This window comes from Amblyraja radiata, chromosome 32 (genome assembly GCF_010909765.2).
Source record: "Amblyraja radiata isolate CabotCenter1 chromosome 32, sAmbRad1.1.pri, whole genome shotgun sequence".
In the NCBI taxonomy this organism is placed as follows: Eukaryota; Metazoa; Chordata; class Chondrichthyes; order Rajiformes; family Rajidae; genus Amblyraja; species Amblyraja radiata.
Genome location: NC_045987.1, coordinates 6,373,441 through 6,398,203, shown reverse-complemented (window position 1 = coordinate 6,398,203; position 24,763 = coordinate 6,373,441). Strand labels below are relative to the sequence as shown.

General features: G+C 44.2%; 1 protein-coding gene across 2 annotated transcripts in view; it reads right to left on the bottom strand.

The window, feature by feature from the left end:
- wdr5 (WD repeat domain 5) overlaps positions 1–16,361 on the bottom strand; it is a 34,749-nt gene extending 18,388 nt beyond the window's left edge. Inside the window, exons 1-5 of one of the 2 annotated variants that reach the window (XM_033049166.1) lie at positions 16,173–16,361; positions 6,899–6,965; positions 6,777–6,863; positions 3,015–3,123; positions 1,310–1,383 (exon numbers count right to left, since the gene is read on the bottom strand). In XM_033049166.1, coding sequence (XP_032905057.1) covers positions 1,310–1,383; positions 3,015–3,123; positions 6,777–6,854 — 261 coding nt within the window. In that variant the 5' untranslated portion in view covers positions 6,855–6,863; positions 6,899–6,965; positions 16,173–16,361. Of the gene's footprint in view, positions 1–1,309; positions 1,384–3,014; positions 3,124–6,776; positions 6,864–6,898; positions 6,968–16,172 lie in introns of both variants that reach the window. The other variant, XM_033049167.1, reaches the window with a different exon arrangement.
- Positions 16,362–24,763: the final 8,402 nt, after the last annotated feature.

The window sequence follows — 24,763 nt, the reverse complement described above, 5'->3', positions numbered from 1 at the left end:
TGTGGCAACAGCTCTGCTAGCTGTGCAGCTGTGACTCTGCAGGGAGCATTATCACAGTATTTCAGCTCCCAGCACCAACACCTCATTCTAATGTAGGGCCAGGAGAAGCATTGGCCGAGTTAAACTGCTGGGCATTGACTGCAACACAATTCCTACATGTACAGTCAGAGGCAGGCGCAAACTCTTGAGTCTATGCTATTCTAAGCCCTGCTGTTTTATTCATGTCATCTATCCTTATCAATCACCAATACTTATCTCCCTAGTTTCCTGCCTGTCTTCTGTCAAGTTTTCTAACACCGAGTTGGAAGGGTCATGGACATATTACAGTACAAGATACAAGCCCTTCGGCCCACAACGTCCATGCCAAGACCATCACTTATCTTCCTGCACCCATACTCCTCCATATTGTGCATATCCATATGCTTTCTAAAAGTCTCTTAAATGCCACTAATGTATCTTCTTTGACCACCCCCCTAGCAGTCTGTTCCAGACACTCACCATCCTCTGTGGCCGGGGGGGGGGGGGGGGGTAACTTTCCTCATACATCTTTAAACTTTGTCCCCCTCATCTTAAAAGTTATGCTCTCTAGTGCATTTCCATCCTAGTAAAAAAGATTCTGACTCTTTACCCCACAATGCCTCCTGTTAAGGGCCTGTCCCACTTGGCCGTCATTTACGCGACAGGCCGGTAGTGACTGACGCGCGACGGTCACACGCGTCATCATGCGTACGCACAGCCGTCTGGAGCGCGTGACGTCATTTGAAGATTGACACAAAGTGCAGGAGTAACTCAGCGGGACCGGCAGCATCTCTGGAGAGAAGGAATGGATGATGTTTCGGGTCGAGACTCTCCTTCAGTCTGAAGAAGGGTCTCGATCCGAAACGTCACGCATTGCTTCTCTCCAGAGATGCTGCCGGTCCTCCAGCATTTAGTGTCTATCTTCAATCGTCACCTCTGCCCCAGTAGAGATCCCAATGGTCTAAAAACTGAATCCCTCCCCCTGCACCAATTCCTGAGGTATACATCCATCCATCCTACCTTCTTATTTCTACCCTCATTAGCACGTGGCAGTGGGAGTTATATAGAAATCATTGTTATTCGTGAACATTTTATTGCCAGTCATGAGATTGTCAATAGAATTGTCATTCATTCAGAACACAGATGATCTGCAATGACTAACTGTACCTGACTTTAATAATGCCACTCACAAGTCATTATTTGCATGTTATATTGTGTTATTCTTAATAATATCCGTTGACATTGGGTTAAAGGAAGTACTGAATGTTGTATTAATATTTCTCACACTCACCAGTTTGTGTCCTGATATGGTCTTCTCAAACTTGCCATCATAAGCACCCCATATTTTAATTAATTTATCAGCAGCTGTGGAATTAGATGGAATAGATATCAGGTTCCAGATAGAGCAGATCTCTTCCTCCTCATCCACACCATGCACCGCTCCGAAATGGTCTACTCAGCAAATTCACCATCGCTGGAAAACTTACACGAATAAGATCCAGCCCATCTGCAATTTCTATTATGTCCATGGATTGTGGACAGGGGTGGTGGTGTAGTGGTTAAATTACTGGCTCAGCAGCCAGAGTTCTAGGTTGTTGGTGGGTTCAAATCCCACCCTGACTCTGCAGGAATTTGAATTCAAGTCATTGAATAAAGTGAGAATTGTCTGAGCATTACAATGACACAGCTAAGTAGAGCCGCTGGCTCACAGCACCAGAGACCAGGGTTCACTCCAGACCTCAGGTCAGTCTGTGTGGAATGTGTGTGCTCATCCTGTGAAGGATTTCTTCCTACATCTCACAGATGTGCAAGTTGGTAGGTTAATTAGCCACAGTAAATTGCTGCAGTGATGTAGTGAGTGGAAGGAACTGAGGGAACTAGGATAGAAAACTGGGATTAATGCTGGATTGTTGTAAATAGTGGCTGACTGTTGGTACAGACACGCTGGGCTGAAGGGCCTGTTTCTGTGCTGTATCGCTGACCCTATCTTGGTGTGCATTGCCTCCGGAGGGGCAAGAAGAGCCCACCCATCTTCTTCCCACTCATGTCTGCAGAGCTTATCCAGCAACACTAGATACATCCTCCCTCCAGGAAAAGCAGCCAAGGGCAGAAGATGAGCATGGAGACAAGGAGGTCTGGTTTTGATTTATGGTTAAGTTCAGCTTCTATTGGCCTCGATGTTATGGAGAGAGGAGCAGTGACAGCACCTGCTTTAATCACATTCCAGACACTATTAGGCAAAGTGAGGTGGTCGGAGTTGGGCAAAAAAAAAAACACACCTGGCAGGGAAGATTAGGACTAATTCTTGAAAAAAAAAATCACAACCTATTCTGATGCAGAGGCTCTGTAAGGCACTGGTCAGGCCACTTTTGGAATATTGAGCGCGGTCTTGGGCCCCATATCTGAGGAAGGATGTGCTGACATCAGAGAGGGTCCACAGGAGGTTTACAAGAATGATCCTGGGGAGGATTAGGTTAACGTATGAGGAGCGTTTGATGGCTCAGGGTCTGTCCTCGCAGGAGTTTAGAAGGATATGGTGGGTGGGGAGGGAGGAATCGCATTGAAATCTACCGAATAATGAAAGATCCAGATAAAGTGGACATGGAAAAGATGTTTCCAGTAAGAGAGTCCAGGACCAGAGGGCAGAGCCTCAGAATAAAAGGACGTACCTTTGGAATGGAGATGAAGGGGAATTTATTTTGCCAGAGGGTGGTGAATCTGTGGAATTCAGTGCCACAGATGACTGTTGAGGTCAAGTCATTGGGTATTTTTACATAGCAAAGATTGATAAGAGTCTTGATTAGTAGGGCTGTTTAATGTTATGGGGAGGAGGCAGGAGAAGGGGTTTGAGCGGGAAAAATAGATCAGCCATGATTAAATGATGGAGTAGACTCAATGAGCCAAATAGCCTCATTCCGCTCCTATGTCTTAAGGGATGCTTTTATGTTACAAAATACTCTACATTTATTGAATGAACTGATCAATATAATACTCACAGGAACTTGCCAGCCATTCTCCATTTGGACTGAATTTAACAGAGGAGACGGCTTTCGTGTGTCCGGCCAATGTAAATTTCAAAGTATAGTTGGGCTTCACTGTAGAAGGCTGGAATCCAAACACAAGGGAGAGTTAATTTAAAGCAACTTGCATTTATCATTACCAGGTCAAACAGTAATTGCAGGTAGTGTTTAAGTACTGCTCCAACAGATGCCCAACCTGCACTCACCCCCCCACACCAGCTCAACGATCTCACAGCTACCGTAATACAACAATTATAAACATGTCAGACTGCAAAACCCACCCCAACCTATAGTTCATTCTTCATAGCTTATGTAAAAATCATGGTTCATTATCTTTGTTTGGACTTCTTTTACAGAACACATCAACTGCAGAATCACTTTAGATTAAAGGACCTCGTTTTGAAGGTACTAGTCACCACCTACCTTGACCAACGGAGAGATAATTAATTCTATCCCTCTGCTTCCTTGTGTGTAGCAAATGGTTGAAATAGACAATAGGTGCAGGAGTAGGCCATTCGGCCCTTCAAGCCAGCACCGCCATTCAATGTGATCATGGCTGATCATCCCCAATCAGTACCCCCCCGTTCCTGCCTTCTCCCCATATCCCCTGACTCCGCTATTTTTAAGAGCCCTATCCAGCTCTCTCTTGAAAGCATCCGGAGAACAGGCCTCCACCGCCCTCTGAGGCAGAGAATTCCACAGACTCACAACTCTCTGTGAGAAAAAGTTCCTCGTCGCCGTTCTAAATGGCTTACCCCTTATTCTTAAACTGTGGTCCCTGGTTCTGGACTCCTCCAACATCGGGAACATGTTTCCTGCCTCTAGCGTGTCCAAACCCTTAACAATCTTATATGTTTCAATAAGATACCCTCTCATCCTTCTAAACTCCAGAGTATACAAGCCCAGCTGCTCTATTCTCTCAGCATATGGCAGTCCCGCCATCCCGGGAATTAACCACGTAAACCTACGCTGCATCCCCTCAATAGCAAGAATGTCCTCCCTCAAATTAGGGGACTGTAGGATGTCACCATTATACATCTTCCAAACACCTTCCAGCGTATTATTTTATCCAGTCCAGTTAAGATTTTATCCAGTCCAGTTAAGATTCTGAGCACCGGTGACTTACCGGGACTATGTCTGTGACAATGCCATTGGCTACCAGGAGTAAGTGCTTAATAGTGTTCAGATCATTGCTGAGCAGAACATATTGTAACTACTGATATGGGCCCCTGTTTGGTCCACACTCCTTCAACATCTCGCTAATCCAATTTTTACATCTATTCCCTTAATTTTTGGCCTTTCTGCTCCGACCAGTAAACTCCTCCCTTTCACAGTCTGTACCTCATTATTGATTAAGTCTCTCTTCAGCCTTCTCTGGTCCGAAGAAATCAGCATCCGCCAACATAATCTTTCCTCGAAACCAAACGTTGCCATCCTCGGCAACATCTCCTTAATCGCCGATAACATCCTTATTGTATTGTTATTCGAACACACAATGTTATATCTGGAAAACCTTGATGTGGTCTAACAAATGTTATTCCAGCACAATCTCCCTGCTTTTATGTTTATGGTTTGATCAATGAGGTATTCCATATGCCTTCTTAACCATTGTCTACCTGCCCTGGCATTTTTGGGGAAATGTGAACATCCATTCCAAGATCGCTCGGCTTCTTTGCACCTATTTAACATTGGCTAACACTGCTTGCTTTCCCCGAAACAAATTGCCCTGCCTTCAATTCCTTTTCCACTATTATGCCCAGATGATCAATCCATCATTATACTGGCAAAGATCAATAGATTTCTATTGTAACTACTGCAGACAATGTTTGTATCCTCTGGAAACATTGTAATTGTGCGATTATTAATGTAATGCACATGCAGAGAACACACAGAGCATGGAACCCTGCTACAGACAGTCTTCCACTCACAAAAACTTAATATTGCATCCTGTCACGGAGCCAGTTTTGAATCTTGCCACTTCACTTGGATCCCATGTGACTTTAATCTTCCAAGCAGTTTGCCTATTCGGATTTGGTGAATACCATGTTAAAACCTATGCACATTACATCCAACCATTATCAGCACTGAAATTCCCTGCAACTTGCTCAAAATGTCCAATTGTTAATCAGACACAACCTTAATTCATGAAGAAAGGTCTCGACCCGAAACGTCGCCTATTCCTTCTCTCCAGAAATGCTGCCAGTTACTCCGCAATTTTGTGTCTACCTTAATTCATGTCAACGGTTTCTGTTTCGTCTTTTTCCCCATCTCAATGATTTAAACTGTTTCTCCGAATATTGTCCAATTACTTGCTTAGCACTGATTGCACAGGCTGACTGCTCTGGAATTGTAAGGCATGTCGCTGGCTTCCCTTTTAAACATCAGTACTGCATTTTGCATCTTCCTGATATCTGACACGTGCAGCCTGAGGGGATTGCTGCTTTTAACAGTCTTAGGCACAACTCATCTGAGTCTCGTGTGTCCATGTTGTATAATTATTACTTCACGCTCAATCCTTTTTAATATCTTCCACTGCTCATGGCATGAACTTCTTGCAAAAGCTCCTGTCAAATAGAGCATTTACTTCAATCCCCTACCTCTGTCCCATGAATCTTTTCGAGCTTACATCCACCACTCCAAATGCTCCTTTCTATTCTCATGACTAGTTAAAACTGGAACTTACTTCCTTACAGAGGTATATGCTGCTCATTATTCACAGTAAAATGAAGCAGCTTTACCAATAGTTAGAAGTGGGATATCACCATTTTTGAGCGCGAGGGCATATCCTTACATCTGTGTAAGGATATGGTGCAGGCTCGAAGGGCCGAATGGCCTACTCCTGCACCTATTTTCTATGTTTTCTATTTTCTAAAGGCGACTGTTCCCACAAGAAGCAGGAATCCTGATTTACTGCTTATGTCCACTTCAGATGTTTATCAACCCTATTCCCTGATATTTCAAGTTCAAGTTCACGTTTATCGCCACATGCACCAGTTAGGGTACAGTGGAATTTGACTTGCCATGCAGCCACACAATCAAAATGAGCACAATACACCATAGAATACAACGCGAACATCCACCACAGTGGAATCAACATTCTTCACTGTGGTGGAAGGCAATAACGTTCAGTCAGTCCTCCTCCTTTCAATGCGGATGCAACTTCTTAACGCAAAGCCTCTTAGCAAATGGATTCTCAAAGCCTCCATTTTAAAACTTCCACTCTTAGGCACAACTTCAATTCAAAGGAAGTAAAATTACGACAGGCAGCAATTGTCAAAGAGCTGTTGAAACATTCACTGCATTTATTTTTAAGAAATCACCTTATTAATAATTTAGTTTCGAAAAACTTGCTATTGTTAGGACAGTGACCACAGGTTTATATAATTCATGCCCGACACAAATTAAAGAGTTCTTCCATTTGAGAAGAAAAGTCACTTAAACAATCCCTCAGTACTCTGGCAAAAATATGTGCATTTAAAACACTGTGATTAGAGTGATATTTCCCCTCTGATGTCTCATAAATCCAAGTCATCAGGGTTCAGAGACCACTTAGAGTTCCACCACAGGAGACAGAGTACATGCAAAATATGCAAGCTGCTTCACACACTTGGGGTTTAGTACAGATCAGGTTTGAGCCTAATCTGCAGAACTCCCTCAGAATTGCCACCATCAATACCTTCCCTCAGCACCAAGAGATCAGTGTTTTGTCTGCAAACTCAATCGTTATGTTTAACTTGCCTTATTTTGATTGGAGGAAGAAGGCGCTGACTGTGTTTTTGTGCACTCGGTCTCACATTTCTTGTCTTCGGTCGCCATCCTTGCTGTCTGTATAAACCCGGCAGAACTTGTGATGGAGCAGCAGGTAAGTGGTGGCCAAACCCTTCAGAATACAACCGCCTGGCCAGATACACGCAGCGAGAGCAGTATCTACAAAAAGAAATGGAGCTGTCAGAAGCATAGTATAAATCCACGCAAACATGACCATGAAGCAGCATAAAAAATATTTCAGAGCTAGACGTTGTATGTTCACACAGAAAATCTCTCGAGCAGTGATCTGGGAATAGCTTCCAATTAACAACATTAAAAACACCATTAACATTTGATTCTGCAAAATGCTTATGGTAGAGAAAACAACTACTAACAAAAGGCACAAATACTTTGGCTCCCTACTGGGGAATAGTGAAGGAGAGTCAGAGACAGATTCAGAACACAGAGTGCACTGGCATAACAATTCAGAACACAGAATGCTTGAAGAACTCAGGCAGCAGCTCTGGAAGATATAAGGTCATAACCATGGCTGATCTATCTCTCCCTTCTAACCCCATTATCCTGCCTTTTCCCCATAACCTCTGATACCTGGATAGGCAATGTTACGGGTTGGGATCCTTCTTCAGACTTCACATCTCTATGTATGTCCTCCAGATCCTTTGGAGTTACTCTAGCACTGTGTTCTACACAAGGTTCCAGTATCTGCAGTTCCTTGTGTCTGCAAGACAGTTCAGGGATGGCTTGGGGTAGTGAAGCTAAGGAAGCACAAAACTGCCATCGGTCAGCGAGCACCACATTATCACTGATGGTCACCAATGACACAAAAATAGGTAGGCGGATGTTGGTAGACTGCAGTTGATGAGAGATAATTTGAGAGAATGGGCAAAAGCTTGACAAATTTAATTTAATGTGGGAAATTGTGAGGTTATGCACTTCGGTAAGAATCCAAAGACATAATTTACATAGACGGGGATTGCAGATGAGTGAGGTACAGATCTGTGTGTTCTTGGGCACAAATTGCAAAATTTTAGCAGGCAAGTGCAGCAAATGGTTAGCAAGGCAAATGGCACATTGGTCTTTATTGCAAGACAGTTGGGAGTTTAGAAAGAGAGAAATATTGTTCAAGGGTACTGCCTGGGCTACTTGTGTGCACGTTTAATGCAATTTAAGAACGGATATACTGGCATAGTAGGCAGTCCAAAATAATTCACCAGACTATAATGAAGAGTTGTCCTACCAAGAGCGGTTCAAGAAATTAGATCTATATTCTTTGAATGACAGCAGAGTAAGGGGTGATCTAATTGGAACGTACAAGAACCATAGGGGGCAGGGAGGGATGGGAGAAAAGGACATTGTAGATGTTGTTAAGTTTCCATTCGTGGTAGAATCTCAAATGAAGGGATACAGTTATAAGCTTAGGGGACAGCCATTTAAAACTAAAGTGCACAGGACTTTTTCAGTGGGTAGTATATCTAGAATTCTCTAACTTGTTAGGTTGTGGAGACGAGCTCACTGGAGGTATTTAAAGAAGTAAATACATTTGAGTAAGAACAGTGAATAGAGGGCCATGGGAACTGGCACAGAAGAGAAGAGGAGGCCTGGGCCAGATCAGCCCTGATCATACTGAAATGCTGCCTGACCTGCTGAGTTACTTCACCACTTTGTGTCCTTTTGTGCATTAACCAGCATCTGCACTTTGTCGTTTCTACATATTGAAAGGCAGAACTGGTTTGAGGGGCCGAGTGGCCTACTCCTATTTCCTGATGCTCCAATGCTGTTATTGAAGACACTCTGTTGCAGGATGATGGTAAGAGGGAACCGTGGAGTATGATTGAGCACCGGCTGTTTTAATATCACACCCAGGTGAAAGAAATGTGTTGGCATATTTCACACGGCGACGTCTCTGCAATCAGCAAAATGACAGCTTTTTATTGCTGATGAACTGGAGAGTATTCATTGCAAAGTACGCAGGCATTTTGCTTCGCTTTTATGCAAATTACACCATAGGTCAATGGTGGTTTGTAAGCTGTACACTGGCAATCTCTGTTGGTCACCATTGTTCATGAATAATCGCCTCTTTGGGTTCCGGTTCACCTGCCGCCAATATGATCCTTTCATTCAAGCATGATTTCCCTCCCCTTTATGTACTGTCACTGTACTATTATGTGTCAGAGCTTGATCTATGACCAGTAGAGCAATCTGAGGAGGAAGCACAATGCAATGAGAGGGCATTCTTTGGTATCAGACCTGTATATGAAGGACACAGAAATTGCTGGAGTAACTAAGCAGATCAGTCAGCAGCCCTGGAGAACATGGTTAGGTTATGTTTTGGGCCTGTATCCTTGTTCAGGATGAAGCATGTCTATACAGTTAGAAAGGATAATCAAATTAACCTGAACCTAATAAAATGAATTGAAATTCAAAGTGAAAAAAATCATTCAACATTGTTGGCTTTGGATGTTGTGACACCTCTATGCAAATAAAGGACACCCACTTCTCAATTTATCATTAGCAGGAAAGGTTCTAGCACCATTTCAGAAAAATACAAGGTATTTCAGAGAATAAGAGAGAGGCTTAGATTCTCATGGTGTGGAAACAGGCTCTTCGGCCCAACATGCCCACACCAACCAACAAGCCACATCTACACTCGTCCCACCCACCTGAAATCCATATACATCTGGCCTTATCAACCTTTTGTCACATCTTCAAAAAACTCAACCAGATTCGTAAAACACTATCTCCGACATACAAAACCTTTAACTACCCTTTAAGAAAGGTAGGTAAACTAACCACCCTTAATCTGCTCATCCATCTACATGCATGCATATTTTATCCCTCAGAACATTCTTTTGTAACTTTCTGACCACAGACATTAGGCTCAACAGATCAGATTTATGAAGAAAATACGATTCTGTTTTTCCCAAGTGTTTTTAAGAATTTATAACTCAGATGGGATGACGGTTAAAAAAAATGAGGGTGGGTAATAAACTGAAGAAATAATTTATCTTTTTAAGCACAAAATGGAGCCGTCTTTAGGTCAACAGGCCAACCAGTGAAAGGCATATAAATAACATAATAGGGAAACTGGGGAGCCATGCAAAGAACTGCATGTAATTTTGAGGATGAAGGGTCTATAGGGGAATAAAATAACAAAACATCCTGAAGATGCTGAAGTCTTGCAATAAAATAAAACAAAGTTCTAAAACAAGCAAATTAGGAATATGTATGGACAAAGAAAATGGATGTTTGCACCAGATCTATGACTGCCTAGTCAAGACTTTCAACTTTACTTCAAGGTGAGAAGTTGATAATTAAATATCCAATAAAGTTAATTAGGGAGAGTTGCAAGGTGACAGTTTGGAAGGATGAATGGGATAGGAAGTGCACGCTGATAAAACTTCAACAGAAAGACTTTAGGCAGAAGGGCTAATATGCACAACAATTTATTGGAAGACAGTAAATAAACCTATAAATAAATCACATGAAAGGTTTTATTAAAAAGGGAGATGTTTTAACGGAGGAGTGTTAAACCTATGTACGTATGTAAATGTTTCTCACCCGAGATAGGATCTGCTGTTTAGTTTTGGGACGTCCATTAAAGGAGTAAACAGAAAACAAAATCCGGGAAAAAATCCGCTCAAAATCCCAGACGTAAGAAACTTTCACTTTATCAAAAACTGAAGTGATTAGAAGTTTGAAAATAAATCTCAGAGATATTTAATAATCTTATGCGATTCACCTTGATAAAGAAAAACTATGATCAGTGTTCACCGAGTCAATCCCAAGCAAATTCAGGTTCATCACAAAAACAACGGCAAGTTTATAAAATATTTGACTTTATACACATTCTTTTTTGGACAGAATATCTGAGCAGGAAGTGGGAGCAGTCACAATAAACACTTAAAATTACTGGTAGACAAAGGTGCTGGAGAAACTCAGCGGGTGCAGCACCATCTAAGGAGCGAAGGAAATAGGCAACGTTTCGGCCCGAAACGTTGCCTATTTCCTTGCTCCTTAGATGGTGCTGCACCCGCTGAGTTTCTCCAGCACCTTTGTCTACCTTCGATTTTCCAGCATCTGCAGTTCCTTCTTAAACACTTAAAATTACTGAATACTTTCAGGAGATATACTTAGCCAGGTTGGGATAAAGGGAAGAGCTGAACCGAATGGCCTCCTTCCACACTGCACAAGTTCTACCTTTACAGCAGTATAACTAACTGAAGCCAGGACAGGTCACGACGCCCCACTGTGCCGCGTTATCATTTCATAAGATCACACCATTTCTACACATCATACACTTATCTACCCAAACCCCATGCTTCTCAATCTTTCTTTGTCAGTCTCAGTAGTAAATTATATTTAATTACTTCGTATCCTCAGCCCCTTGGATGGAAAACTCCATGGTTTGCAAACTTGCAATGAAGAAATTCTCATCTCATGAGCCAACACGTTATCCTCAGATGCTGGTTTACACCGAAGATAGACACAAAATGCTGAAGTAACTCAGCAGGACAGGCAGCATCTCTGGAGAGAAGGAATGGGTGACATTTCAGGTTGAAACCCATCTCCAGTCTGAAGAAAGGTGCCAAGCCAAAACGTCACCCACTCCTTCTCTCCAGAGATGCTGCCTGTCCTGCTGAGTTACTCCAGCATTTTGTGTCTGCCCTTAAGACAATGCTCCCGATTCCACAATCCACAGCCTGATGAAACGGCCTCGCTGCATCAACCTTGTCACACCTCACTCAGAACCCTGTAAGCTTGTGGGATCTGCTCCCATTTTCAGGTGGGTAAGGATTAATTTTACTCAGTTTCTCCTCAAGGAATACACTGTCCATCCCAGTAATCAATCTAAATTGGACCATCTCCTTGTCCTCCTTCATGGATGGAGACTACAATGGAAAAGCAGCAGTTCTGTGTTGCACTCAGCATGATCCTGTATAGTTGCAGCAAGTCAGTCCATCATGTACGCCCGTTCCCATTGCTCGTGTACAATTCCACAGTTCACAACCAATCCCATTTGTTTACTACTTTCTGGAGTATTGGAGTACAGTTTTGGTCTCCTAATTTGAGGAAGGACATCCTTGTGATTGAGGCAGTGCAGCGTAGGTTCACGAGATTGATCCCTGGGATGGCGGGACTGTCATATGAGGAAAGATTGAAAAGACTAGGCTTGTATTCACTGGAGTTTAGAAGGATGAGGGGATATCTTATAGAAACATATAAAATTATAAAAGAACAGGACAAGCTAGATGCAGGAAAAATGTTCCCAATGTTGGGCAAGTCCAGAACCAGGGACCACAGTCTTAGAATGAAGGGGAGGTCAAAGACTGAGGTGAGAAAAAATGTTTTCACCCAGAGAGTTGTGAATTTATGGAATTCCCTGCCACAGAGGGCAGTGGAGGCCAAATCACTGGATGGATTTAAGAGAGAGTTAAATAGAGCTCTAGGGGCTAGTGGAGTCAAGGGATATGGGGAGAAGGCAGGCACGGGTTATTGATAGGGGACGATCAGCCATGATCACAGTGAATGGCGGTGCTGGCTCGAAGGGCCGAATGGCCTCCTCCTGCACCTATTTTCTATGTTTCTATGTTTCATCATTTAAAACATGTTCTCTTTCTATTTTTGTCACCAAGGTATATACCTTTGCATGCTCCACATTATACTTGATCCGCCATCTCCTTGCACTTTCACTTAAATCTCCATCCCTTCAGATTCACTGCAGCTCACTTAGCTGTTAATGCAAACCAATGTCTCTCTCAAAAATATATTACAAATAGCTGAGTGCCATGTACTCATGCCTGTGATAACCTACCAATTGTAGCCCGTCAACACAAAAATGGTCCTTAATTCAAATGGCTTCTATCCTTTATCCAAGATTCTTTTCATATATTGCCCAAATCCAATGATCCTTTATTTTATGTTACAACCTTTGAATTTCATATTTAATAAAGTGCTTACAAGTTGTACTGGTGATGAAAACGGCAATGAGCGAAGTAGTGGAAATTGTTGTGGAATAAAATGGGGAGATTAAAGAAGCAAAATAAAACTCTATCATTCCATCAAACAAATGGGGGATGATTCTTGCAAAGTTCAGGTCATGGTACTGCTGTTCTGAAACAAATAACAGATTTGTGGTGACTATCCAGTGGCACCACTGCCACCTCTTTGACCCATCAACTCCACACCGACCAGTGATCCCCGCATACTAACACTATCCGACACACACTAGGGACAATTTACAATTATCTCACGCCAATTAACCTACACACCTATATGTCTTTGGAGTGTTGGAGGAAACGGGGGATCCCGGAGAAAACTCGCGCAGGTCATGGGGAGAACGTACAAACTCCGTACAGACAGTACCCGTAGTCAGGATCAAACCCGGGGGTCTGGTGCTGTAAGGCAGCAACTATTCAAGCGTCACCGTGCCACCCAATTGGTATTTCTGCTGCCTCTCACTTTGTGGTAATATTTCCAAAATATCACATTACACCCTACTTTCACCCATCTGGGATAGTGACTGACACCTGGCTACAATTCCACAGGCCTTCTACTGCCTCAGCATTCGTTGTGTGAAAGTAGCTGAGCTCCAGTGGGATGCTGTGGTACAGTCTGACACTACCTCTGCAAAACAAAGAGTCACTACGCAGTGAATTGAACCTTCACATGCTCTTTCTAACATACCACTCCTATTTGTAAATCCAAGGGCTAGTTTAATTTTGTTTAGAGATACAACATGGAACTGTCCTTTTCAGAATGGCAGGCAGTGGCGAGTGGAATGCCGCAAGGCTCGGTGTTGGGGCCGCAACTGTTTACCATATATATTCATGATTTGGAAGAGGGAATTAGGAGCAACACTAGCAAGTTTGCAGATGACACAAAGCTGGGTGGCAGTGTGAACTGTGAAGAGGATGTTAGGAGGTTGCAGGGTGACCTGGACAGGTTGAGTGAGTGAGTGAGTGAGTGAGTGAGTGAGTGGGCAGATGCGTGGCAGATGTAGTATAATATAGATAAATGTCATGTTATCCACTTTGGTGGCAAAAACAAAGGGGCAGATTATTATCTCAATGGGGTTAGGTTAGGTAATGGGGAGGTACAGCGAGACCTGGGTTTCCTTGTACACCAGTCACCGAAAATTGGCGTGCAGGTACAGCAGGCAGTGAAGACAGCTTATGGAATGTTGGCCTTCATAACAAGAGGATTTCAGTATAGGAGTAGAGAGGTTCTTCTGCAGTTGTATAGGGCTCTGGTAAGACCACATCTGGCATATTGTGTACAGTTTTGGTCTCCTAATTTGAGGAAGGACATCCTTGTGATTGAGGCAGTGCAGCGTAGGTTCACGAGATTGATCCCTGGGATGGCGGGACTGTCATATGAGGAAAGATTGAAAAGACTAGCCTTGTATTCACTGGAGTTTAGAAGAATGAGGGGGGATCTTATAGAAACATATAAAATTATAAAAGGACTGGACAAGCTAGATGCAGGAAAAATGTTCCCAATGTTGGGCGAGTCCAGAACCAGGGGCCACAGTCTTAGAACAAAGGGGAGGTCATTTAAGACGGAGGTGAGAAAAAAACTTTTTCACCCAGAGAGTTGTGAATTTGTGGAATTCCCTGCCACAGAGGGCAGTGGAGGCCAAATCACTGGATGGATTGAAGAGAGAGTTAGATGGAGCTCTAGGGGCTAGTGTAGTCAAGGGATAGGTGGAGAGTGCAGGCACGGGTTATTGATTGGGGACGATCAGCCATGATCGCAATGAATGGCGGTGCTGGCTCGAAGGGCCCAATGGCCTCCTTCTGCACCTATTTTCTATGGTTCTATGAAACAGGCCTTTCAGCCCCCACTAACCATTGATCAATCACCTGTTCACAATAGCTCTATGTTACCCACTTTCTCATCCACTCCCTACACCAGGGTCAATTTACAGCAGCCAATTAATCTACAAACCCTCATCTCTCTGAGATTTGGAAGGAAATCAAGGCACTCGGAGGAAACCCACGCAGTTACATGGAGAATATGCAAACTCCATATAGACAGCACCCGAGGGTGGGATTAGACCCGGGACTGTGCAATGTGAGGCGATGGCTCTACCACCTGCATTACTCTCTCCAGATCAGATATGGAATTCAGATCCACAAACTACTTAGTGACCCCAAATGTAGACCAACGACCGTGAGAAAAATGAGCCTCGATGAAATTGAAAGCTGTTGGTAAATTGTAGGAAAACAAAAAGGGATGAAAAAGAGGATTCAGGGGTATGGTGGGGGTGGGAGAATAATGGAGATGAGACTCATTAGGAGAGTTATCAATCATTGCAACTGAAGATATGGAGGAGACTTGGATAATGTGGAATTTAGGGATGGAGAAATTAGGGAGCTGCCTGGGGAATGGGGTGGGATTATAGGGAATGTGGTTTGGAGAAATAGGAGGCTCCCTGGGGAGGAGGCGGTGGGATTACAAAGAGGGTGGAGGCAGGATTGTGAGGAAGGTGGGGGAATGGGGGCTTCCTAGAGTGGCAGGTGGGATTAAGGTGGTGGGGTGGGATTAAAAGGAAGGTGGATGAAATTATAAAGGTGGGGTAATAGATAAAATATAGGGTGGGGTAGGATTATAAAGGCGGTGGGGTGGATTGTAAAAGCGGTGGGGTGGGATTATGAAGGGAGTAGGGTGGGATTATGAAGGGGTGGGGTGGGATTATGAAGGGGTGGGGTGGGATTATGAAGGGGGTGGGGTGGGATTATGAAGGGGTGGGATGGGATTGTGAAGGGGTGGGTGGGATTATGAAGGGGTGGGATGGGATTATGAAGGGGATAGGGTGGGTGTAAAGGAGGTGGGGTGGGATTATGAAGGGGTGGGGTGGGATTATGAAGGGGGTGTGGTGGGATTATGAAGGGATAGGGTGGGTGTAAAGGAGGTGGGGTGGGATTATGAAGGGGTGGGGTGAGATTATGAAGGGGTGGGTGGGATTATGAAGGGGGTGGGGTGGGATTATGAAGGGGTGGGGTGGGATTATGGGGGAGGTGAGATTATTGGGGAGGTGGGTGGGATTATAGATAGAATATTAGGTGGGTGGGAGGGGTGAAATAGGGGGCCTTCCTGGAGGAGGGATTATAAAGTGAGGCGGGGGGGGGGGGGGGGGAACAAGGGGTCTCCAGGGAGGTGGGGGTGAGATTGGGGGGTGATAGTTTGTTGGGAGAGGGGGGGAAATCCACGACCCAGTCACTTGGGATGTCTAGAGAAGCGAATGCTATGGTAAATCACGGGGGAGATGAACTGCCCCGGGGGTGGGGGGGTTTAGAGCCCCTCTCTCGGGGGGGGTGGTGGTGCCTGAGCCCCCGGGCCCACGCTCGGTCCGTCCACTCCTACCTGGCGCTGCTGCTGCTGTTGCTGCTACCGGCGCCTCTCGCTGCAGCTGGGGGTTGATGGACGGAGGGAGGGAGGGAGGGATGGAGGAGGAAGGGGGTGGTGGGCTGGCTAGTGTTGCTAGTGGCGCTCCTGGTGCAGCCCGGGCCCGGAGCTCCAGCCGCCGCCGCCGCCGCTCCTGCCACTCGAGGTGGCGGGAGGCCCGAGTGCGCATGCGCCGCGCCAACCCCCCGCACCCGGGCCCCGGCCAACGAGCTGCCGACGCACAAGAGCACACCCCAGCCTTGGTCCTCCCGCGCCGGCGCCCCCTGCCGCCGGAGGACTGCAAGCTCATTCAGCTGAGTTGAGTTCTTCTTCTTCTGGTTCTTCTTCTCCTTCTTCTCAAAGGTTCAAAGGTTGTATTTATTGTTACATACACCTAGGTGTAGTGAAATTCTTTTTGCCAATGCAGCACATAAAAAAGAATACAAACATAGCAATAATAAATAGCTTCAACATAAAAACATCCCCCCACAATGGTTCCCATTATGGGGGAAGGCACAGAGTCCAGTCCCATCCCCAATGTCCACCCATAGTCGGGCCTATTGAGGCCTCCACAGTTGCCTCTACGGAGGCCCGATGTTCCAGGCCGTCCTCGCCGGGTGATGGTGTTCCGGCGTCGGGAGAGCCAAGGCTTTTCTTCTTCTTCTACTTCTTCTTCTTCTTCTTCTTCATCTTCATCTTCTTCTTTGGAGTTTTACGGCAGCCGGCATCCACAATGTTGCATTGCTGCCAGTTGGCTTCACTCCACTGTCCTCATGTCTTTACATGATATCCTTTTTATAAGGCCAGAGGCCCTCAAGAAATTAAACAACACCTTTACTCCTTTTCCTTCCCCTCCACACTCTAGAATGTTCTTTTCTGATATTTCTGTCATTCCAATTTTCTTCATTTCACTGATCAAAACTCTTCTTTCTGTTTCATATCTTCTACATGCAACTAGGGCATGCTGAACTGTTTCCGGCTGATGGCATTCCTCACACAGCCCAGTAGGGTGTTTTCCCAATATTTTTAATGTGCTGTTCAGGTGAGTGAGTCCTATCCTCAATCTTGCTAATACTACCTGTTCTCTCCTGTTCCCCCCTCTTCTTGCTGTAACGCCCACTCTATTTTGTAGCGAATAGAGGTGTCTCCCCTTTGTCTCCTGTTCCCAGTATTGTTGCCATTCCTGATTTATTTTTTTCCACACAATGTGTCTTCCTTCAGATTTGGATAATTGTAGGTTTACTTCTATGTTCTCTTTTTTAACGGCCTCTTTTGCTAATTTATCCACTTTTTCATTTCCTAGCACACCATTGTGTGCTGGGACCCACAACAAAGTCACGTCACTGGCCTTCCTTGTTACTTGGCTTAATAATAGTAGAATTTCATACACTAGGTCAGGCCGCCTATGGGATGCACCAGACCCAATACTCTGGATTGCAGACAATGAGTCGCTACATATTAATACTTTGCATGGTTGCACCTGTTCTATCCACCGAACTGCCATCAAAATAGCGTATAATTCCACTGTATACACTGCCAAATAGTTATTTGCTCTTTTGCAAATCTCAACATTCATCCCTTGCACTACCACAGCTGCCCCTGTTGTTTCAGCTACTGGGTCCTTTGATCCATCTGTGAAAATTAAGAGGTGTTCCCTGTATCTATTATATATATGGTTATGGTATTCTGTTTTTAGGCCCGAATTTTTTTCCCTCCTTTTTGCCTCCCATATCTCCAGATCAACTTTTGGGATGTTCAGTAACCATATTGGGACAGATGGCCACAATACTGCAGGGCAGAACTCTTTGTCCTCTACTTCCATGTCCCTTGCCACACCTCCTCCAACCCAGCCGAAGCTTCCAGACTGAGCCACCCCTCTCTCCCAGCACTCCTGTACTACCTGTTTTGTTGGGTGGTTCTCTCCATGACCCTTAAGGCTTAGCCAGTAATTAGCCATTAGTTGTCTGCGGCGCAGTCTCAACGGCATCTCCCCAGTTTCCACCTGTAGTGCACATACAGGTGACGTCCGCACACCTCCTATACAGATTCTTAGAGCTTCCGCTTGGACTTTGTCTTCTTTTCTTTGTAATTTTCTTCCTTGTGAAAACCATTGTCTTTGTCTTCTCTATAGAGAATTTAAAACCCCATTTCACTCCCCACTCTTCCATCTGGGCTATCCCTTGCTGCATTTTTTCCACGATAAAATCTATATTCTTCCCCTTTCTCCATAGGCTGCCATCATCTGCAAAGTGCGATCGCCCCATCTCTGGTTGAATGTTTGCAAATATATCATTGATCATGATTGAGAATAGGATCGGGCTTATCGCACTTCCTTGGGGAGTTCCATTCTCGACTACACATTTACTAGAGATGTCTGACCCTATTTTAACTTGGATACTTCTACCGTTAAGAAAATCCATTATCCAGTTAAAAATATTTCCTCCTACTCCCATTAAATGCAGCTTTATTAGAAGACCTTCTCTCCACAACATATCGTAAACCTTCTCTATATCAAAAAATACGGTAACTACAGATTCTTTTTTGACTTGTGCTTTCCTTATATCATCTTCCAAGCACAGAACTGGATCATTAGTACCTCTCCCTTTTCTAAAGCCACTCTGATAATTAGCCACTATACTGTTTTTTTCCATTAGATGCATTAATCTTTCATTTACCATTCTTTCCATCAGTTTACACATGTGTGCTGTTAAAGCTATAGGTCTATAATTTACTGGATTACTTGCATCTTTCCCTGGTTTCCTAATAGGCACAATGATTGCTTCCTTCCACCTCTCCGGTATTCGCCCTTCTTCCCACACCTTGTTATATAGTGCAAGTATCTTTTGGAGTCCCTCCTCACTTAGATGCTTTATCATTATGTAGCAAATATCATCCTTCCCTGGGGCTGAGTTCTTACACTTGGCCAGAGCTCTCTTTAGCTCCCCCAAATTAAATGGAATATTGTACTTGTCCTCTGCGATACCTTTCCTTTGTAAGGCCTCAACATTTCCCTCTCTTGTTCTTTCCCTACCTCTTCTTCCTTCATCTGACAAGTTGCGGGAGCGGTGAACCCTACTAAAAGTGTTAACCATTAGTTCTGCTTTGTCTTTATTTGAGACTACAGTTTGATCTCCATTTGTTAAGATAGGATAACTCCACTCCCTTTTATCACCTTCCATTTTTTTAATCATCCCCCATATCTCCCCTACCTGTGTTGTGTTTCCAATTGAATCACAATACTTCCTCCAATATGCTCTTTTTGTTTGTCTTATAGTCCTCCTTACAATTGCCTGAGCCTGTTTGTAATTAATCATGTGTTGGTAGTTATGAGTTCTTTTTAATAATCTGAATGCTCTGTTTCTATTCACCACCGCCTCTTTACATTTATTGTCCCACCATGGCACAGCTTTCCTTTTTGATCTTCCTTTGCTTTTAGGTATGGAAACTAATGCTGCTCTTTTGATACCTTCTGACAATTTATTCTCAAAGTTTTCTATATCTGTCTCTTCTTGTATCGGTTTTACATATCTATCACTTTCCTCCTTAAATTTCTCCCAATTAGCCTTTCCAAACACCCATCGTCCACTTCTGTTTTCTTTACTCATAGTTAAAGTAATATTTATTTTGCATAGCACAGGATGATGATCACTTCCTATGGTACCCTTTTCATATACTTCCCAGTTACATTTAGCAGCAATCCTATTAGAAACAAATGTAAGGTCCAACACAGACTCCTTCCCTGTCCTAACATCTACCCTGGTCTTCTTTCCATCATTTAGACATACTAGATTACCATCATTTAATAATTCCTCAATTACCTCTCCATTATTATCTGACTTTCCACTGCCCCATAATGTATTATGTGCGTTAAAGTCCCCACACCAAATAACATTAGATTTGCTCTGGCCTTCTACTTCCTGTAACTTATTGACCTCTAATCGCTTACATGGATTATAGTAATGTATTACCACTATTTTACTCCTCTCAGACCACACTTCTATTACCACATATTCCTGTTCCTGCCCAATTCCTAATACCTTGTATGGTATCCCTTTTTTAATGAAAGTGGCACAACCCCCTCCTCCCCCATTTCCCCTATCACATCTCACTGCAACATAATCATATAGAACAAAATCTAAACTTGGTTTCAACCAGGTTTCCTGGATACATACGACATCTGGTTTTTCCTTCCTACTGTCTATGAATTGCTTAAAGTCTTGCCCATTGGCTAACAAGCTTCTTGCATTCCATTGTAGGATTAACATTAATATTATTAACCCACACATGTTGACTCTTGGCTCGCCTGGATACTGAGACCATCATGTATTTCCTCCCACTTCAATTCTGCCATGCCCAAGTGGTGGACTGCAGCCTTTACAATGATTTGGATCCTTTCTGTTTTGGATTTTACTTCTGCTGTCGCATTTATTACTCCTGCTATAAATATAACCAGGTTTTTCTTTTCTTTCCATATACTCTTTTCTTTTTCTTTTATTGTTTCCATTATGCCCATATCTTGCTCCCTCCTGATCCTTCTTTCATTCATCTGTTTTGTAGGGTCAGCCCTTTTTGCTGCCTCTGCATAGGAGACCTTTTCCTTCACTCTTATGTTTTGTACTTCAGCTTCACGTTTCATCACCTCACAGCCCCAGTAAGCCACACTATGCTCTCCTCCACAATTACAGCACTTTGGTCTGACCCCCTCTCCACACTGACCATATTCATGGTCCCCACTACACCTTGCGCATTTCCTCGCCCCCTTGCACATTTTAGCTATATGCCCAAATTTCTGACATTTGAAGCACCTCATTGGTTTGGGTATGTACTCTCTTACACTATATCGCATGAATCCAAAATGGACCACTTTTGGAAGGGATTCTGTCTTGAATTCAAGCAGGACTGACTCAGTTTCCTCTTTCTTTGCTCCTTTGGTCATTCTTTTGGCATTCATAATTAATTCACATCTCTTTCTGAGTTCCTGAACCAGTTCACTCATATTGACTTTGAGAGGGATTCCATAGATAACCCCTTTACACCCTGCCCTCCTCCGTTCTCCCACTCTCACTACTTTGATTATTTTGATTTTGTCAATCTTGTTCATTTTCATTGCCTTTTCAACTTGAGCCTCACTGTTGCACCCTATTAGCATGTTTCCATCTTCCAGCACTCTTGCATACTTTACTTCCCCAACCTGGGCTCTGATTATTTTTGTCAGCTTCATTGGCTCTATCTTCTTTACTCCTCCTTCTCCTTCAAACCTCACCACTACATTTAACGAAATTTCCTTTTCTGGTTCCTTGTCTTCACTCTCCGATCCACCAATATTGCTTTTCCTTCTTTTACGGCTGCTCTTCCTGGGACTACCCCGCGTTCCCACGGTTTCCCACTCCTTCTCAACATTTCCTTCATTATCCTCTCCTCCACTGGCCTCCATACCACTAGACCCACTCTCTCCTGTCATTTTGTAACAGCAGGGAATATTGCCAGAGCACCGTTTACCGGACCTATACAGGCTGTCGGCCGATCTCCAGCAACAGTCAATCAACCGCTGAGTTGAGTTGAATTGAATAAGTGTTTAAGAAGGAACTGCAGATGCTGGAAAAAATTCAGATTCAGATTCAATCTTTATTGTCATTGTGCAGTGTACAGTACAGAGACAACGAAATGCAGTTAGCATCTCACCCAGAAGAGCGAACATAGAATAATGAACAGCAGAATATATATATGTAAACATAGAATAATGAACAGCAGAATATATATATGTAAACATAGAATAAGGGACAGCAGAATATATATATGTAAACATAGAATAGTGAACAGCAGAATATATATATGTAAACATAGAATAATTAACACAGCAGAATATATATAGGCGGCGCGACTCTCGTCAGCAGCGGCCTCTGTAGTCCGTCTGGGTTTTATTATTTTTTGTCTCGTTTTTATGTAGTTTTTGTTATTTTTTTTGTTGGGGTATGTGTGTGGGGGGGAGGGGGTAACTTTAAAATCTCTCCCTGCACGGGAGACCCGACCTTTTCTTTGTCGGGTCTCCGTTGTCGTTGGGGCTGCAACGTGGAGCGGCCTCCAACAGGAACGACCTGGTGTTCCAGCTGCGGAGCTGCCGACTACTCACCTCACCGTCACGGGGCTGGCCGAGTCCGGAGCGGGTGGAGCTATGGTGGAACGCTGCTGCGACCCGACCCCCGGAGATTCGGAGGCTGCAACTGCGGGTTTGGCGGACGGCGGCACCGGGAGCCCGCGGGTCCCTGCTGGGAGACCGCTTTTCGGGGCTTCCGCAACGGCGACTTCTCCCGCCCGAGTTGCGGGGTTGAAGAGCACCTGGAGCAGGGCCTTACAGCACCGCCCCGCGCGGCTTGGAATGGCCGCGGGACTTTGCGAGCGCACGCCGGGGGCTCTAACAACAAGACCCGGTGTGCGGCCTTGCATCACCCGGCGTGGCTTTAATGGCCGCGGGACAATCGCCATCGCCAGCCGTGGGCTTTGACTTTGACTCTGACATCGGGGGGGAGAGTGCAGTGGAGAGATAAGTTTTTTTTGCCTTCCATCACAACGATATGATGGATGTTTGTGTAAACTGTGTTGTGTCTCGGGTCTTTTTGTTTTGTAATGTATGGCTGCAGAAACGACATTTCGTTTGGACCTCAAGGGGTCCAAATGACAATAAATTGAATTGTATTGTATTGTATATATATGGAGGCAACGTTTCGGGCTGAAACATTGCTTATTTCCTTTGCTCTATAGATGCTGCTGCACCCGCTGAGTTTCTCCAGCATTTTTGTCTACCTTTGAATTGAATGTCAAGTCTGTATACATACAAGGAATTTGCTTTGTTTAAGAAGGAACTGCAGATGCTTGGAAAATCGAAGGTAGACAAAAATGCTGGAGAAACTCAGCGGGTGAGGCAGCGTCTATGGAGCGAAGGAAATAGGCAACGTTTTGGGTCGAGACTGAAGGAGGGTGCTGAAGCAAAGCAAGAATGTCATTGTCCTATCTGGGACACATGACAATAAATTGACTTGACTTGACCCAAAACTTTGCCTATTTCCTTCGCTCCATAGATGCTGCCTCACCCTCTGAGTTTCTCCAGCATTTTTGTCTACCAAGGAATTTGCCTCGGTGCTTTGCTCGCAAGTAACAACACGATATACAATAGATCAGTTAAGAATAAAACATTATAATTTAAACATGTGAAAAATGAAATAAATTTCAAAAGGAGACTGCAGACTTTTGGTTTGTTCAGTAGAGCTACTACTCATGGAAAAAAGCTGTTTCAAGGCCAGATAGTGGGTCCAATGGTACTTACTTGATGAGAGACACTATCAATAACTTTACTGGTACTTTATTGATAGGTCTGAAGAAGGGTCTCAACCTGAAACGTCACCCATTCCTTCTCTCCAGAGATGCTGCCAGTCCCACTGAGGTACTCTGTATCTGCAGTTCCTTCCTGCACATTTGGCACTTTATGCTTTTTTTATATGGTACAAATAATACTTTTTTGCATATCTTTCATTCACTGTTCTATATCTCTCCACATCATTGTATATATCTCTCGTTTTCCATTCCCGTGAATTTCAGTCTGAAGAAGGGTCTCCACCTGAAAAATCACCCATTCCTTCTCTCCAGAGTGTCTCGCTGAGTTACTCCAGCTTTTTGTGTCTATCTTCGTAATTTATTGATACTTTATTGGTACTTTACCGAAGATAGACGTAAAATACTGGTCTGCTACCAGTCAAAAACTGAACTGCAAATCCTGGTTTATACCGGAGATAGGTAGCACGATGGCACAACACTAGAATTGCTGCTTTACAGTGCAAGAGACCCGGGTTTGATCCTGACCATGGGTGCTTGTCACTACGGAGTTTGTGTGTTCTCCCTGTAAACAGTGTGAGTTTTCTCCGGGTGCTCCGGTTTTCTCCCACACTCCAAAGACGTACAGGTTTGCAGGTGAATTGACCAGTAAAATTGTAAATTGTCCCTAGTGTCTGTAGGTAGTGTTAGTCATTGGTTGGCATGGACTCAGTGGGCCGAAGGGCCTGTTTCCAGGTTGTAACTCTACAAAATAGACACAGTGCTGGAGTAACTCAGCGGGTTAGGCGGCATCTCTGGTAAAAACAATGGGTGATGTTTTGGGTCGGAATCCTTCTTCAGACAGAATTACATTTTGGAGATTTAGATTTAAATTTAGATTCCTTTATTGTCATTCAGACCTTTCGGTCTGAACGAAATTATGTTGCCTGCAGTCATACACAGAACCAATAAAAACAAAACATACAATAAACACAAATTAAACATCCACCACAGTGAGTTCACCAAGCACATCCTCACTGTGATGGAGGCAAAGTCTTAGTCTCCGTCTCTTCCCTCCTTCTTCTCCCTCTGCGCTGAGGCGATCCAGGCCGGAGATGCCGCCCTCCAGTCCAGCGGACCTCTGTGGTGCCGCCGCCGAAAGCCGGAACGCCATCTCCGCTCCGAGACGGCCTGCCACAGCATTAGCTCCGGGCAGCTGCCCCAGCTCCAGGCCGCCGCCCCAGCTCTGGGTCCTGCAGTCTCCG